At 38.1% G+C, this 16,963-nt stretch overlaps 1 protein-coding gene across 1 annotated transcript; it reads right to left on the reverse strand.

The window, feature by feature from the left end:
* Positions 1-10,973: 10,973 nt before the first annotated feature.
* LOC108983452 (heavy metal-associated isoprenylated plant protein 7-like) lies at positions 10,974-12,988 on the reverse strand. Its single transcript, XM_018955086.2, has 5 exons — positions 12,821-12,988; positions 12,463-12,700; positions 12,112-12,320; positions 11,897-11,984; positions 10,974-11,556 (listed from the first exon to the last, which is right to left on the reverse strand). Exons 1-5 carry the CDS (start codon positions 12,827-12,829, stop codon positions 11,111-11,113), a joined length of 990 nt encoding a protein of 329 aa, XP_018810631.2. The 5' UTR covers positions 12,830-12,988; the 3' UTR covers positions 10,974-11,110.
* Between the last annotated feature and the right edge of the window lie 3,975 nt (positions 12,989-16,963).

Below are 16,963 nucleotides of genomic sequence, written 5' to 3' on the forward strand. Positions count from 1 at the left end.
TTACTTGAGCATCGGAAGCATACCCTATTGGATTCCCCGAGTTTTCCCTTTTTGGTTGCAAGTCGTTTGAACATGCTATAGACATTGCTAAAAATTGCATCAATATTTTGGCGACATGTGAAAAAGTTTGTTTTATTTGTGAAGTGAATCTAGCATGCCAACAACAAAGCGCTCTCATACAATTCGCAATTAGGAAGCGTCTACAATGAGCGAACATGCAAACAATAGAGCAGAAATAAGGTTTACGAAGATGGAGGAGAGGTTGCGAAAGATGATGCTAGAGATAGAGGCCTTACATAGGAGAGTGGGGCCTTGAAGTGAAAAGATGAACGGTCTGAAGGGGGCGTAGGCCAAGAATGGAAAAAACAACTTGAGGAGGAGTCCTAGCCCTCGTTTGAATGTTGAGATTCATCTCAATATCCAAACATCACTCAAACACAAACACTTTTCAATTTTAAATATTCAAAATTTTCATCTAATCACCTAATCATTACAATTTTTTCAAACTTTTAAACAAAATAGAAAAAAAAAATTCAAGTTTTTCAAGTCCCAAAATAAAAATTATATGAAAAAATTATATTCTAACAATATTTTAACTTTATAATATTTTTATTAAACTTTTTCTCTCTCCTTTGCCAAAATCCCATAAATGTTTTAACTCAAATCATTTTACTTCTATTCAAAAACTATTTTACTTCTTTTCATAGATTTTTCATCTTATCTCAACATCAAAACGAGGCGAACAAAGGAGGGGTGACTCCGAATGAATAGGAAGAGAAGAAGAGGATTCACAATAATTTACGCGACCTCATGGATAAATATAAGGAGATGACGAAGCAAGTGAGAACATCATCATTGAACGATAAGCTGCTCAATAGTACAAACTTATTGTATAGCGTAGCGATCATGGAAGTACCTCTACCCCCGAAATTCGAAGTCCCAAGAATAGACCTCGTTAATGAGTCCAAAACCCTAGTTGAATACTTGGAAACCTATAAGTTCCACATGACCTTACATGAATTCCCCAAGGAGATCACATGTCGGGCACTCTTGGTAACTCTCAAAGGCATTGCGAGATGATGGTTCAAGAATTTACAGGCAGGCTCAATCGCCAACTTCTATCAACTTTGCAGATAGTTTCTCACACAATTCATGGAGAGTAAGAGGAGATGGCGATCGACTGCTTACCTCCTCACTATGAAGCAACAGGAGATGAAAGCCTAAAAGCATATTTGGCCTAGCTTAAGAAAGAATGCCTGACAAGAGACAATCTAGACCAGAAGATAATGGTGGCAACACTTCTAGGTAGAGTATGGCCCAAGAGCCATTTCATGGTAGAGCTAGCAAGGCAAACACCAAAAACCTTGTGCGAGGTTATGGATTGGGCTGATAATCTTATCAACGTGGTGGACACACTGCGAGCATTGACAAACCCAATAAAATTGAAAGTCAATTAAGTGAATAGAAGGGCAGAGGAGGCAAAAGGTAGTAAGGGGTGAGGAAAGGAAAAAAGAAAGCGAGAAAGCGGCTCACATGCTACTCACGTAGGCACTCGAACAACACACTCGAGTATGAATGTGCAGGGAGGCAAGGAAAACAATGTGAAGAAAGACAAGGGACAGAACAAAGAAGGGCATCAGACTAAACTTTATTGCTCTTACCATAGAGAATAAAATAACAACTCAAAAGAGCGAGAGGTTGAATCCTATCATAGCCCGACATGAAACATTGCGCAGAAGGTGAGTGACAGGAACGCGAAGGGAGAGATCAGAGGAATGGCAAGAGGGAAACCTCTCACGGTAGCCTACCGTGGCCTCGCCAAACCTATGGCAAGATCAGACCGATCACAAGAATATTCGCCGAGGTAGGCGCATCGTCATCCCTAGGAAAGCACACACTTGAAAGGCTAGGTGTAAGGAAGTTTTCACTATGGAGCGGCCCCAAAAGCAAAGTAGAGGAGAGAAGGTCACTCCCATATCCTTCATTGATGAAGATTGCGAGGGGGTCTGTACCTGCACGACGATGCCCTCATGGTAACCCTTTTTGTCGATAATTATACCACACTCAGGACCTCGGTTGATAACGGAAGGTCAACTAACATTCTATTTTGGAACGCATTCATGAAGATGGGCATCAACCAAGACAGGTTTCGATCGGCACCCACACCCCTCAAAGTCTTTTTAGGGGAACTGGTGCAATCACGTTAGTTGTTACAACTGGAAGTGGGGCCTTGCACCACAACGACGATGTAAACTTTCTAGTCATAAAAGCCTAATCATCATACAATGCCATCATTGGTTGCCCAACTTTGACCAAGATGAGATTACCTCAATTTATCACCTAAAGATGAAGTTTCCAATGGGCACAGGTGTCACTGAGGTCCGTGGCGAACAAGAGTTGGTTCATGAATTCTATGTGCAAGAACTATAGAATGGGGCTACATTGGTTCGGAGAGCTAAAGGAGAGACTAAAGAAGTAATTCCTCCACCCTCAAATGGGCACAAGTGTCATTGAGGTTTGTGGCGCCTCCTGCTCGTCATGAATTGTATAAGGAACTTTTTGGCCAGCTCCTCAAAGTTGCTAATGGATCCTGGGTGCAACGTCCCGAACCAGCCTCTTACTATTCCTTTTAACGTCAATGGGAAAGCACAGCACTCCACCTCCCCGGGAAAGCTGCCGAGGGTTATGTGTGCTTCGAAGTTTTTGATGTGATCTACAGGGTCTCATGACTCGTCATATTAGTCAATCTGAGGAACCTTAAACCTTGGTGGGAGGGAAATTGCCATCACTTCTTCGCTATAAGGGAGGTCAGTGCGGATGAGCAGCTGTTCCACCAAAGAGGATCCTCCCATCTCTTCATATTTGTCAATAAGGTTGTGTACTTCATCGTGTAGCTTCTTCTTTTCCAAGTCTTCCATATTCACACCTCCTGCATTGTGTGCATCTCCTTCTACTTGCCCATTCTAGACAGGTGGTACGGTGGCATTATTTTGTAACTAGTCCACTACCATCACAACCTCTCTTAGTTTCTGTTCGGCCTCTGCCATCCTCGTTTTTATCTTTGCTACATTTATCTCTTGATCGCGGGTTGTTTGAGATCGCGTGTGAAAATCACACTGAAGTCTACAAAGATCCCACAGACAATGCCACTGTAAAGGACGTGTTTAATACCACCAACCATTCGAACGACCTGTAATAAACAACCCGACGGCACTGAGCGCCCATGATAAACGCCTAAGTTAGACAAGTAATCTCAATATACAATATCTCAAAAAGTTTAGGAGAGTATTTGTTATCTTCATGTACCAATTATAGGGATGCATGAACGTGTCCAGGGAATCGATAACCATTCGTTCCCTGTATTTATCTCTAATTATCCCTTAACAAAGGAGGAGAGGATAACTGTTCTGATTTATAGGGATTATCCATCTTAGGGCGTTATCTCTTGCGAATAATGTTACTCTCTTGTTGATATCATGCTCCCGTGGGCCCTTGGACTGCAAACCTTGTAGATCAAACTGGCAAGCTAGGCCTGGTCCAACAAGTTACATAAAACTTAAAATATATTACATCAATAACCATACTATCATTTAATGTGATGAACAATATGTTGTACAAAAACCATCCAGAAACACACTCAAACACAAGATAGAGACAATATGTAAGTGGTTCGGCAACTTGCCTACATCCACTGTAACGGAAACAATATATTTCGAAATTTCTTCAAAATATACAAACTCTAACAAAACTATCTCTACACTGCATTCTTTGGATTTCCACACTCTCATTTCGTTTACAACTGATCTCCTTTTATAGGAGAAATCTCAGGGGACAAACTAATCTACAGCCACCACTATTGACAATTTGAGACACTTGTTGGGAGATATTTCTGATATTTTGGAGACACCATAAATGCTTGAGGACAAGCTTAATTTATGGTGCAGCTTTACAAGACAATTTCACATTCATATTCACACATTGGGTTGATATTTAACAATCACCCCCTCCGCCCATGTGTGTCATATTTAAGCTGCTACAAACTGATGCTTCCTTCAAATGATTTCACCCCCTCGTTGAAATACTCATTATATCTGCCATGAGAGATTTCCTCTATCAAATGCGCCCTAAGGCACCAATGCACCTGAAGGTGCTCAGCAGTGTGAGATATTGATTAATTCCAAACAGTGTTGGAATTTGATCCCTGTGACGACTTTCGTCAACATATCTGCTGGATTGTCTTCAGTGCCAATCTTCTGAAGTAGAATGTCCCCTTCATCTAATATCTCACGTATGAAGTGAAAGCGGACATCTATATGCTTTGTTCGAGAATGATACACTTGGTTCTTGGCCAGATGAATTGCACTCTGACTGTCACAGTAAACGGTAACCTCTTGCTGTTTAAAGCCCAAATCTGTTACCAGTCCTTGTAACCAAATGGCTTCTTTCACGGCTTCTGTTACAGCCATGTATTCAGCCTCTGTTGAGGATAGTGCAATTGTAGACTGCAAGATAGATCGCCAACTAACTGGTCCTCCAGCCATAGTGAACACATATCCAGTTGTCGATCGTCGTTTGTCAAGATCACCAGCATAGTCTGAGTCAACATATCCAGTTACTAGACTATCTTCATTCTTCTCAAACTTTAAACCAAGATCTACGGTCCCTAGAATGTACCGTAGAATCCATTTAGCCGCATGCCAATGTGTCTTTCCAGGATTATGCATATATCGGCTAACTAAACTGACGGCCTGAGAGATATCAGGTCGTGTACACACCATGGCATACATTAAGCTTCCTACAACACTTGCATACGGGACATTCTTCATATAGTCCCGCTCTTCATCACTTTTAGGAGACTGCAATGCACTAAGTTTAAAATATGGGGCCATTGGAGTACTTACAGGTTTCGTCTTCAAGTTCATGTTGAAACGTTGTAGTACTCTCTCAAGATACTGCTTCTGAGTGAGGTGAACTGTGCTTTTCACCCTATCTCTATTAATCTCCATCCCCAATATTCTTCGTGCTTCTCCTAGATCTTTCATTTCAAATTCTTGACTCAATTGAGTTTTCAATCGATCTATCTCCACATTGCTTTTACATGCAATCAACATGTCATCTACATATAAAAGCAAATATATGAAAGATCCATTTGCAAGTTGTTTGAAATACACACAGTGATCGTATTGGCAACGAGTGTATTTCAAGTCAATCATGAAGTGGTCGAAGCGTTTGTACCACTGCCGAGGTGACTGCTTCAACCCATAGAGAGATTTCATCAGTTTGCAAACCCATTTTTCTTTACCAGCTTCTTTAAAACCTTCTGGTTGGGACATATAAATCTCCTCCTCCAGATCACCATGTAAGAAAGCTGTCTTTACGTCAAGCTGGGCTAACTCAAGATCATGTTGTGCAACCAAAGCTAGCAATATCCGAATGGATGAGTGTTTTACAACAGGAGAGAATACTTCACTATAGTCAATTCCCTCTATCTGAGCGTAGCCCTTGGCTACCAATCTAGCTTTGAATCGCACACCACTTTTAGCAGCTTGATCATCTTTCTGATTAAAAACCCACTTGCAACCAATTGACTTCTTTCCATTTGGAAGCGGCACAAGCTCCCATGTCTGGTTCTTATGAAGAGACTGCATCTCCTCGCTCATTGCACTTTTCCATTCAGCCTGTTCACTAGACTGTATGGATTCTTTGTAAGTGGTTGGGATTTGATCTCCTTCAGCTGGCAGTGCATACGTCACAAAGTCTGCAAAACGTGCTGGTAAACGTGTCTCTCTTCTCGGCCTGTTTGTTGCAATCGATTCAGGTTGGCTTGGAGATATAGTGACTGGGCTATCAACTTCAAGTTGTCCATGCTCTCCATTAGCGACTCCTGATTCTTTTGGCGTAATAAACTTCACCTTCTGTGACTCACAAGATACTTCGCTATCATGGCTGCCTTCATGGGAGTCTTTATGCTCATGTGACTTGAGCATCTCAGACTCGTTGAATGTAACATCTCTACTGATTATTACCTTCTTTGACTCTATGCACCAGAGTCTATACCCTTTTACACCAATACTAAAGCCTAAGAATTTTGCTTTCTTAGCTCTAGGATCAAGCTTACTTTCTTTAGCATGATAGTAAGCTGGGCATCCAAAAATATGTAAAGAATCATAATCAGTAGCATGTGTACCTTTCCACATTTCAATGGGTGTCTTCCCGCCATTGGCAGCTGTGGGTAATCGGTTGATGAGGTGGCATGCATACGTCACAGCTTCAGCCCAAAATTGTTTACTGAATCCAGCATCCAGTAACATGCACCGTACTTTCTCTAGTAAAGTACGATTCATACGTTCTGCCACACCGTTTTGTTGCGGTGTTCCTCGTACAGTGAAGTGTCTAACAATTCCCTCTTTTCGGCATACTTCCATGAAGGGGTCTAGAGTGTATTCACCTCCATTATCAGATCTAAGCCTTTTGATCTTCCTCCCGGTTTGAGTCTCGATCATTTTCTTCCAATCAAGGAAGATCTTCAACACTTCATCTTTATGCTTCATCGTGTACACCCATACACGACGAGAATAATCATCAACAAATGTTACAAACCAATGTTTACCTCCCAAAGATGCATTTTTGGTAGGTCCCCAAACATCGGAGTGCACATAGTCAAGTATCCCCTGTGTACTATGAACTGCTGTTCCGAACTTGATCCGCGTCTGCTTCCCTAATACACAGTTTTCACAGAAAGACAATTTTCCAGTCTTGGCACCTTTGAGTAAACCTTGCTTTACAAGTGTTTGCAAAGCTTTTTCTCCGGCGTGTCCCATACGTATGTGCCAAAGTCTGGTGGTGTCATCATCAGTCTCATCTAGCTTCTCACAAACTGTGGAAGCTCTTCCACTAACAGTACTTCCTTGCAAGAAATACAGATTTCCTCGCTTTAAGCCCTTCATAGTCACCTGAATTCCCATTACCACCTTGAGAATTCCATCTTCTATGGTGATTCTGAATCCCTTTGAATCCAGAGTTCCAAGTGAGATAAGATTCTTCCGCAAGTCTGGAACGTATCGAACTTCTGTTAATGTCCTGACAGTTCCATCATGCAGCTTCAGGCGGATGCTACCTATTCCCTGAGTCTTACAAGCATTATTGTTGCCCATAAGTACTGCTCCATCACTCTTTGTGAAGTCAGTAAACCAGTCCCGATTGGGACACATGTGATAGGTACACCCAGAATCCATTATCCATTCATCAGAATGACAAATGAATGATAGACCTGTCAAGGCAAGATCTGCATCTTCATCTCTGTTGGCGACATTGGCTGTGGAGGGTTGGATCTTCTGTTGCCCCTTTAGCTTGGGACAATCCTTCTTCCAATGCCCCTTTTTGTGACAGAAGGCACATTCATCTTTGGCGAGTCCTTTTCCGACTGATGAATCACGTGATGTGGCCCGTGTTCTCGATTGAGAATCCTTCTTCTTTCCTGGATACTTCGACTTTGGTCTCCCTCTTGCTATAAAGGCTTCATTTGATGTATTTAGCTGTACCTCCTTATCTTTTCTACGGTACTCATTATTTATCAAAACACTAGATACATCGTTAAAACTAATCTTTTCCTTCCCATACAAAAGTGTTGTAATCAAATGCTCATATGTATCAGGCAAGGAATTTAATAAAAGTAAAGCCTTGTCTTCATCTTGGATTTCTACATCCAAGTTTTGCAAATCAGCAAGTATATGATTGAAACTATTGAAGTGATCTGACATAGACATACCTTCTCGAAATTGGAACCTGAAGAGCTTCTTCTTCAAGTATAAGCGACTCTCAATACTTTTTGTCAAGTATTTTTCTTCCAATTTCCGCCAAAGTTCACTTGCTTTTGTCTCTCTCATGACAAAATACTTTTGATCTTTGGCAAGGCACAAACGGATTGTACCACAAGCTTGTCGGTTAAGCTTGTCCCAATCCCTTTCCGTCATGTCCTCCGATTTATCCTCTAGCGTAATATCCAACTCTTGTTGGATCAAAACGTCCATGACTTCACATTTCCACATACCAAAGTTATTAGTTCCATCGAACTTCTCAACTTCAAATTTGGCATTTGACACCATGGATCTACGTCCAGAGCTACTAGCATTTCCAGAGTTCCTATCACTTGTAATTTCTCCTTCTGATTCCATCTGAAAAATTACTTACTTTTGTAAAATGAATTTCAAAATTTCAACCGTACGGATGAGTCCGGAATGATCCAAATAGTTGGAAACCACTATTGGATCGTTGAAATCGGACTCCGAATGGCTTAAAACAAGCCAAAAACAGATCTGAAATTTTGAACGGTCCAGATCGAACCGGAACAGCAGGTGGAGCGCGTGGAGCGCGTGGCGAGAGTGGGGGCGCGTGTGGAGCGTGTAACTCACGCGTCGTCTTCCTCTGGAGCGCGTGGGGGCGCGTGAGAGAGTGTAACTCACGCGTCTTCAACCTCTGGCGCGAGTGGGGGCGCGTGGGCGCGTGTGATGCACTCGTCTTCAACCTCTGGACGACCGTTGGCGCGTGAATCGCACCTTCCGACCTTCTAGGAGCGCGTGTAAGCTTCTCCGGCCTCCGTTTTTTATTCCGTTTGCGGCAGCGTGTTCGTCTTCTCAAGACGAACCTCCTGGTGTGATCAAAAGTTGATTTGGATCAACTTAAATTTTCTGGATAGCACAAAACCGAAGCTCTGATACCAATTGTTGTACAAAAACCATCCAGAAACACACTCAAACATAAGATAGAGACAATATGTAAGTGGTTCGGCAACTTGCCTACATCCACTGTAACGGAAACAATATATTTCAAAATTTCTTCAAAATATACAAACTCTAACAAAACTATCTCTACACTGCATTCTTTGGATTTCCACACTCTCATTTCGTTTACAACTGATCTCCTTTTATAGGAGAAATCTCAGGGGACAAACTAATCTACAGCCACCACTATTGACAATTTGAGACACTTGTTGGGAGATATTTCTGATATTTTGGAGACACCATAAATGCTTGAGGACAAGCTTAATTTATGGTGCAGCTTTACAAGACAATTTCACATTCATATTCACACATTGGGTTGATATTTAACACAATATTTATCTAAAAAATAGATATTATCTTTTTTGATCCCTGAATACCAATTATATGTCAACTAGTCATTTCAATATCTTTAAAGAAATAGGATTGTCAATATTTCTTTTTATAAATGTCACATGCACAAAAAATTCTATAAAAATAAACTTATAAATTGACATAATTTTATATAATACATTAGATGTACTTTACAATAAAATTATTTTAACAAATCACGTCAAATGTGTTAAATTATTTCTTCTTTTATTTAATACTAAAATTGCGTTTAATAAGTGTATTAGACGCATAGAATTGAAGGCATCTTAATCAAAGAAATCTTTTTTCCTTCTAAAAATAGATCCAAAGAGAAATAAAATAAACAGTATTATGAGAGACAAAATAAGTATAGTATATATGCACCATATATCTTATCAACGTGACATCACATTCATGTTATTATACTCGAAAACAAACAGAGCACTATCTTATAGCCATGGCACCACGCATGCATTCATAATTGCTCCCTCCCATACGCCACTTACGTACTAAAATCCAAAGCACTGCCTATTTATTTTCTATTTTTGGTGGGCACTGATATCTTTGTTTTGCAATTGTGATTTGTGCATTCAACCCCATAATTTCTTGTTTGGATACAAGAAGTGTTTTATTTTATCTCATTATTATAAATTTTTCAAATTTTTATATAAAATATAGGGAACAATTCAAATTTTTTAAATCTTAAAATAATAATAATAATATTATAATAATATTTTATTCAACTCGCTATTCAAACCGCACCTTAGCCTTTATAAAATCAACCCACTCGTGCAAACACATTAAATGCAAGTAAAATGTCATTTTCTTTTTTCTAATCAAGCATATTATCACTACAAAAAAATTGTTTATTTGTGATCAGTTATTTCTAGTAAAAATGATTATTTTCTGTCAAAATGAGTCTGTTTTTATTGCAAATAGTCGTTATCGTTGTAAATAATCTGTCGCAAAAATATTTATTTTTCTTGTAGTGTCTAGATATATAAAATAATTACAGGATACAAGAGATAACAGGGTGGAACGACATTCATCCCAAACTAATTGAGACAACACGGGAAAAAAAAAAGAAAGAGGATTTGGGGCCAAGGACTTGACCTCCACCCATTTATTATAAAGGGAAGCCGTTTGAAATGATTTTGATGCATTTTGATAAACAAACTATAATACAGAGATCTGTGTTGCATGTCGTTGTTCTAGACTGACTGAAAGTACTTTCACTACTTTTTACCATGATCCTTGATTAGGATGAGCAATAACATAGGAGCAAGTTAGAGAAGTATCGAATCGCCGACAAGAGACTACCAGGAATTGTGGTGGCGCAAGAGGACCACACGCTACACTAGGAGACTAGACGTTAGTTAGAGCTAAGAGATCTGAAGCCGATGACCCCAAAAATATCGCGTGTGTTGACAACAGACTCGTCATGGTGTGGCGGGCCTAAGATCCATGCCATGCAGTTTGGGCTATGCGTGAGGACCACTCGCCACTCTTTTTTATATTTTACTTCTACCATCCGAATGATTGACTATTGGTAAGTCTTAAGTGGCCAGAAAGCAATAAATAAACATTTCCACGTGCTATGGTCGAAAAATTTAGAGGAAAAAAAAAATAGTAGAATGTTATCTGGACAGTACAAATGGGAGGAGGGTGTCCACTGTAAGATTTTTTTTAAGCCTTTTCGCTGGAGAGAGAAAACGAGTCGGCCCTTACTTTTTTTTTTATTTTTTCTACTATACAATTATTTTTTTCTTTTTTATGTTTATTTTTTCTTTTTCGTAAACACAAAGACTCCCAAAACTGATCTATAGTTCTTAGAAATAAAGAAAGTACTCAAAAAACTCTACAGCTCACATTTCACAAAGACCAAATCAGCCTTACCCACAACTTCATTTTCAGCATTCCCAATAACAAATAATTCCCCATCACCATTTATCCTACTTTTTTATTTGATCTGTCTTTTTACATTACACGATAGAACAGGCGTTTGGGTTTTCATCGCTGAAGATCTGAGGTGGGTAGGCATGCATTTCCATGGCATACCTTTGTGGGTAATAATAATATGCATTTTTCTGAAGCTCCACCACCTTGTTGATCTCCTCTTCCATGGCTGCTCCTCCTCCCGAGTCTGGCTTGGAGTTGGATTCCTCGTCTCCTCCTTTCTTTTCTTTGTTCTCTTCCTGATCATCACTGCCACCTTTGTCGTCACCGCCGCCGCCATCTTCCTCGGCCTTTTTCTCTTCCTTGCTGTCATCATCTTTGGCTTTCTCTTTCTTCTTTTCCGGCTCTTGCTTCACTATCGCCGCATGCTTTCCAGTTCGCTTGTACACGTACTCCACCAGCTTTGCTTGGTCAAACACTCCCTTAACTATCACCTCTGAGCTCTTTAGATCTGGCTCGACCGACTCCACTCCTATTGAGTGTGGACCAAAACCAAAAAAAAAAAAGTGAAGATTTTCTAAATTGGTTGATTCAATACAAGATCGAAACCGAATCCAATTAAAGCTGATGGGATCCTGTGATTCATTTACCTTACATTGAAATTGAAAGAGAATAAACTCCCTTTTTTTTTGTTTTTTTAAAAGGTATTCAAGTCTCAAGAGTGTAGAAATAAAAGTAATATATATGGCCAAAACCGTTAGTCGCATATGGAATCATTATACATATATAATAATACTCGCTAATTAAGTAAAAGCCAAATTTGCATGAGCCATACATGCATATGTGGGGATTAAAAAAAAAGAGTCCCGTACCTTTCATTCTCAGTATGCGTTTCTTGATTTCTTGTGCACAGGCCTCACAATGCATGTGAACCTTCAGAACCGCTGTGATAATCTGAGGCTGTACCAGAGAATAACATAATCAGCCCAGAGACCTCCAAATGAATAAAAAATATAAAAATTGGGGCATTTATCAAATATTAAGGATTTGTTTTCTGGGCAAAAATAAAATTATAGAGAAAGAGAACCTCTTCTTTCTTCTCTTCAGGCTTGGGGGTCTCTTTCTGATCCTCAGGCTTCTTCTCTTCCTCAGCCTTCGGTTCGGGGATCGGAGAGATGAGCTGGACCTGCCTGTGGCTCTTCCTCTGAACTCTCTGGAGAACATTCAGAGGATCGGCCTTTCCGCCTTTCACTACCACCTTCGAAGTCTTGCAGTCTGCTATAACTTTCTCCACCCCTAACAAAAACCCAAACACACACACGAACAAGAACAGGAACACAAACATTTCAATTAACTAAAAGACTTGGAATTCAAAAAACAAGGAACATAACTTTCTCTGAGTGGATAAAAAAGAAACAAAGACCACCACAACCACAACCTTCGAAGCCTTTGAGGCAGCGTCGGACCTTGCGAGCACAACCTTCGCAATGCATGTAGACTCTGAGCACGATTTCCTGAGGAGCTTGTGTTTCAGATTGATCTTTCGCTTCCTTCCCATCCTTTCCTTCCTCCGCTTTCTTTTCTTCTGCCGGCTTCTCGGACTGTTTCTCTTCTTCTTTCTTCTCCTCCTCTGGCTTTTTCTCCTCCATTTTCTTCTCCTCCGGTTTCTTTTCCTCCTAAACAAACACAACCCGATATCAGAACCCAGAGAAACAAACGTAAAAGCAACAAAAAACTAAATCGGAAATGGAAAATAGAAGTAAGATTAAAAAAAGATTATATGGCTTCTTCAAGACCTCGCCCATTAGTTTACAGCTTCTCTCTTGGGTTGTGGAGAAACTGGAGAAGATGGATAAGCTCCGGAATGGCTGCTTGCTCTGGTTTTTTCTCTTTATAAAATATATATATATACACGCTGCCTATGATTCTCTCTCTCTCTCTCTCTCTCTGCAAATTCTATAAACTTTCTACGTTTCTGTGGCAATCTGTGGGTTATGAACCATTAGATCCGAAGCCCCTCTGTCATCTTCTTCGTCATAACTTGACGTGGCTTTATATGAGCGGCCAAGTACAGCGGGCGTCGGATATGCTCCAGACAAAATTTGTGCTTAGAATCGAAGGTTACTTGGCTTAATTTTTCTGTCGTAGATTTTCATAATATTTTATATAATTATATTTTAAATTATGAATATTTTTATAAAATCATTTATAAAAATAATATTATTTTTTAAAAATACTCCCATCTTAAAACATAAATATATCGTATATATATCATTAGTCTTTGTAAACTCAATACAACTTTTTTGTATTGAGTATTTGGCAAAAAAAAAAAATGATTCACACAAATTTTAAATAAGCAAATCTCATATAATCTATCGAGATTATACAAATCATTTTTCATCTTAAAAACCATATAGTAAAAAGACAATTGTTTATGTTCCCAACAAGAACAAGTGCTTTTTGTGTGTACCTATTGACGTGACGATCAACGAACAGTCAATAGATACTGAATATATCACATTATTCCATATTAATTTTTCTAAAGTAAACTAGGTATAAGTTTTTTTTTTGGTAAAAAAGTAAGATTCATTAATACATTATAGATTTTTTACACTTTTTTAAGATAAAATCAATTTTCTTACAAAGGCTATATCTGATTAGGATTTATACAAATCATTTATCATTTTCCTAAGGCAACACTGCCACCTTAGATCATGTACATGGCCAACATTTTTCACGATAAAATTAAAAAGTCAAGAATAATAGTATGTAAAAATCTAATATTTTTACAAAATATTTACACAAAATTTGTATATTTTAAATATATATCTAGCATCTCATTTCTCCCCGTCTCTTGTAAAAACTTAAGAGGTCCTGATTTGATTTTTATTGGAAGGGAAGGAGGTCTCAAGTTCCTCCTCCTATTCTGTCTCATTCTCTTTTTTCTCAATTCACACATCTTATATATCAAAATTTCTTTTATTTAGTTTTATGTTGCTTTTTTCAAGGTCGAAAATAATGTACTAGTAAAATTTTAAATATATTATTTTAATTTATAATGTCATATTTGATATATAGACATTTCAATATATATATAATTGTAGATGTAAATTTTTCTTGTGAATAAATAATGACAATCTTTCTTAAAAATATATATATATATATATATATATAATATACTAATTCAATTCTAAACATTTTCTCAAGGATAAAGTGATTTTGACTACCGATTGACAGTGATGTCTCGATATTGTATTATCAAAATCTATCACTTCAAGCTTTTGATTAATTGTCGACCTAATTTCATTAGAAATGCAAAATCCGAGTGTTAAGAAAGAAGTTGGAGGACAAACAAATATGGCAAATGGTGCAAAGTGTGGTCAAAATCGTTCATGTATGTTTGCATAATTTGGATTATTCTGACAATTTTCTTTTATTTGCTGTTTCAACCTAAGAAGCATATATGGAACTTTCACACAAGGCGAAAAGAAAGGGGGAAAGTGACTGTGAACAGTGCAGATGAGTTATGTGTTTTTTTTTTGTTTGCAAGGCTTGGTGAGTCTTTAAATTATTCCTATTTAATACTTTAGCTGTGATTTTAGCAATTTAGGTGTATTATAAATGTCAAATATTTATTGTGGGGATTATATTAACAATATATAGCAGCACTATGTACGTACTGAATTCTGAATTTAATTAATATAATGTTGTGCTTTTATTGGTAGTGTATATTAAATACATAAAGTGTATCATTTTTTTATTATTATATTTAAATATATATTTATATATTAAAATGTGTGCGTTGATATCGTGTTTCGCAGTCTAAGCAACTCCGCGATGTTGGGCTTGAACCTGGTTCCTATTAAGATGGAGGATGGGGGCTCGAAGGTCGTGGTACCTCTAACGCTCAAGTTAGTTCAAGATGGAAGATGAAGAGAGAAAATATGAGATTAGAGAGAACGAGAGTTGAAGTGTATCAGAGTGTGAACTCTCTCCTTGGTCGTGGGAGGGGGGTATTTATACCTGGCTTGCTGACCCTCATGGTAGGGTAGTGGGCGTGTTGTTCCATATAGGGTCGGGTGTCCCTGCCACTCACCTGTCGCGCCGCAGATCAGTAAGACCTGATGGTGGTTGCCTCTGACACCTAGGATTCTCGTTGTGGCATACTGAGTCCCGTGATGCATTAAATGCGGCATGGCTCCCCTTCCTGGCGCGCCTTCTTTATTCCCATTAATTCGGCGTGACCTCAGTCAAGCATACCCACCTCTCTGACATGTCTGGGAGCCGAAGTTTAGGGTCAGGGGATGTCCCTGCCTGTCGGCTAGTAAGGTTGTCAGACTGCTCTTCCTGCCATCCTTCTGTCAGTATATTCTGCCTAGTCATTCCTCTCATTGGGCCTCCCGGACTGGCTCAGCCCAACCCAGGCCTTATCTCTTGGACTCGAGCCCAAGCCCAAGGGATAACTCCCCTCACAGTGTGTGTTTAGATAAAAATAATAATAATAAATTACTTATTGATATATAGTATAGAAAATGATAAGTAGAACTTTTTTATTGGAACTGTATTAATTAGCAAGCAGGTGAAGTTATAATATTTCTCCAAATTCTCTATCGTCCCACTAGTTTATAGAAGGAAAATTTTATTTGCAAGTCATTAAGGAGGATATATGCTATATTCTTCTGACATAGCAATATGATAATTTGATTCGTAAACTAAATTTAAATCTTTCAAAAATTAAACAACAATACTCAGAGTTCTTCTACTCAAAGTCGGTGCAAAGCACACCTTCCATTTTATTGACATGATAATAAGATATGTTAATTTTAAATTTCTCAAGCAAGTCAAGTATTGTCATATCAATTAAATGGAGGATGTGCATTACCTCTTCCAAATATAATTTTTCTTATACTTGCAAGGAGGTGTGGAGGGCTGGTGTGGAGGATATATAGTACTCTTAACATCACTTATAAGTTATAGGACAAGATTTGATTTGTAAGATAATTTAATTTTAAATTTTTCTTATAAGTCTAACAAGTAGGACTCTATATTAAATGTTGTAAGGTTAAAATGTTATGTCTATTTTTTGTCTTAATTAAATCATTCGACTGAGAGAGAATAAAAATAAAAATTTATTCCGATTTTATTTCCATTTATTGTTAATATTAATGTAAATCCCTTAGTTGAATAAAAAATTGAATAATGACCACAGCTGAGGTGTCTTTGACTTATCAGTGCTTTACTATCACTACAACATATTTCATTTATAAAAATTAAGAAAATTGTCAGAAAAAATTTTTGGTAACTGTCACCACAACCATCATAGTAATGGTTTACTGTACAACCGTCATTAAAAGTTTTTTTTGTGATGGTTGGAAGTCTTTTGTGAGATGCAACGTTTGAATGTGAAGAGATTTTGTGACAGTCAAATTCCGTCACAGAAAGAAACTTTCGAACATATAGAATAATGTTCGAACATTTATCCGACTGATTGACATTTGAACGATAAATATCTAACGTTCAATATTTTTCATTCGCATGTTTGATTTTTACATTCGAACGTAGACATGTTCGAACGTTTGTGCTGTGATGTTTGAATTTTGCATTCGCACGCTATTGGGTAACTGTTTGAACGTCAAAGATTTAGCATTCAGATGGTTAATCAGTACGTTTGAATGTATATTTTTTAATCATACGAATATTAAGAAATATTTGTTCGATCATAACATAATAAGTTCGAATATTTATGGAGTGTATACGTTCTAATGTAATACCTTACGTTCAAATGTATTTATCGCACGTCTGTGTAATTATGTTCGAATGTTAATTCGAACATAAAGCCATGTTCGAACGTTCTTCTTTACATTCGAACGTACTGATCATAACTAACAATTTCATAAAATTAAAAAGCATACAAATTGTATGATATTACACCACAAATT

Source organism: Juglans regia, chromosome 9, assembly GCF_001411555.2.
Source record: "Juglans regia cultivar Chandler chromosome 9, Walnut 2.0, whole genome shotgun sequence".
NCBI classification, from domain to species: Eukaryota; Viridiplantae; Streptophyta; class Magnoliopsida; order Fagales; family Juglandaceae; genus Juglans; species Juglans regia.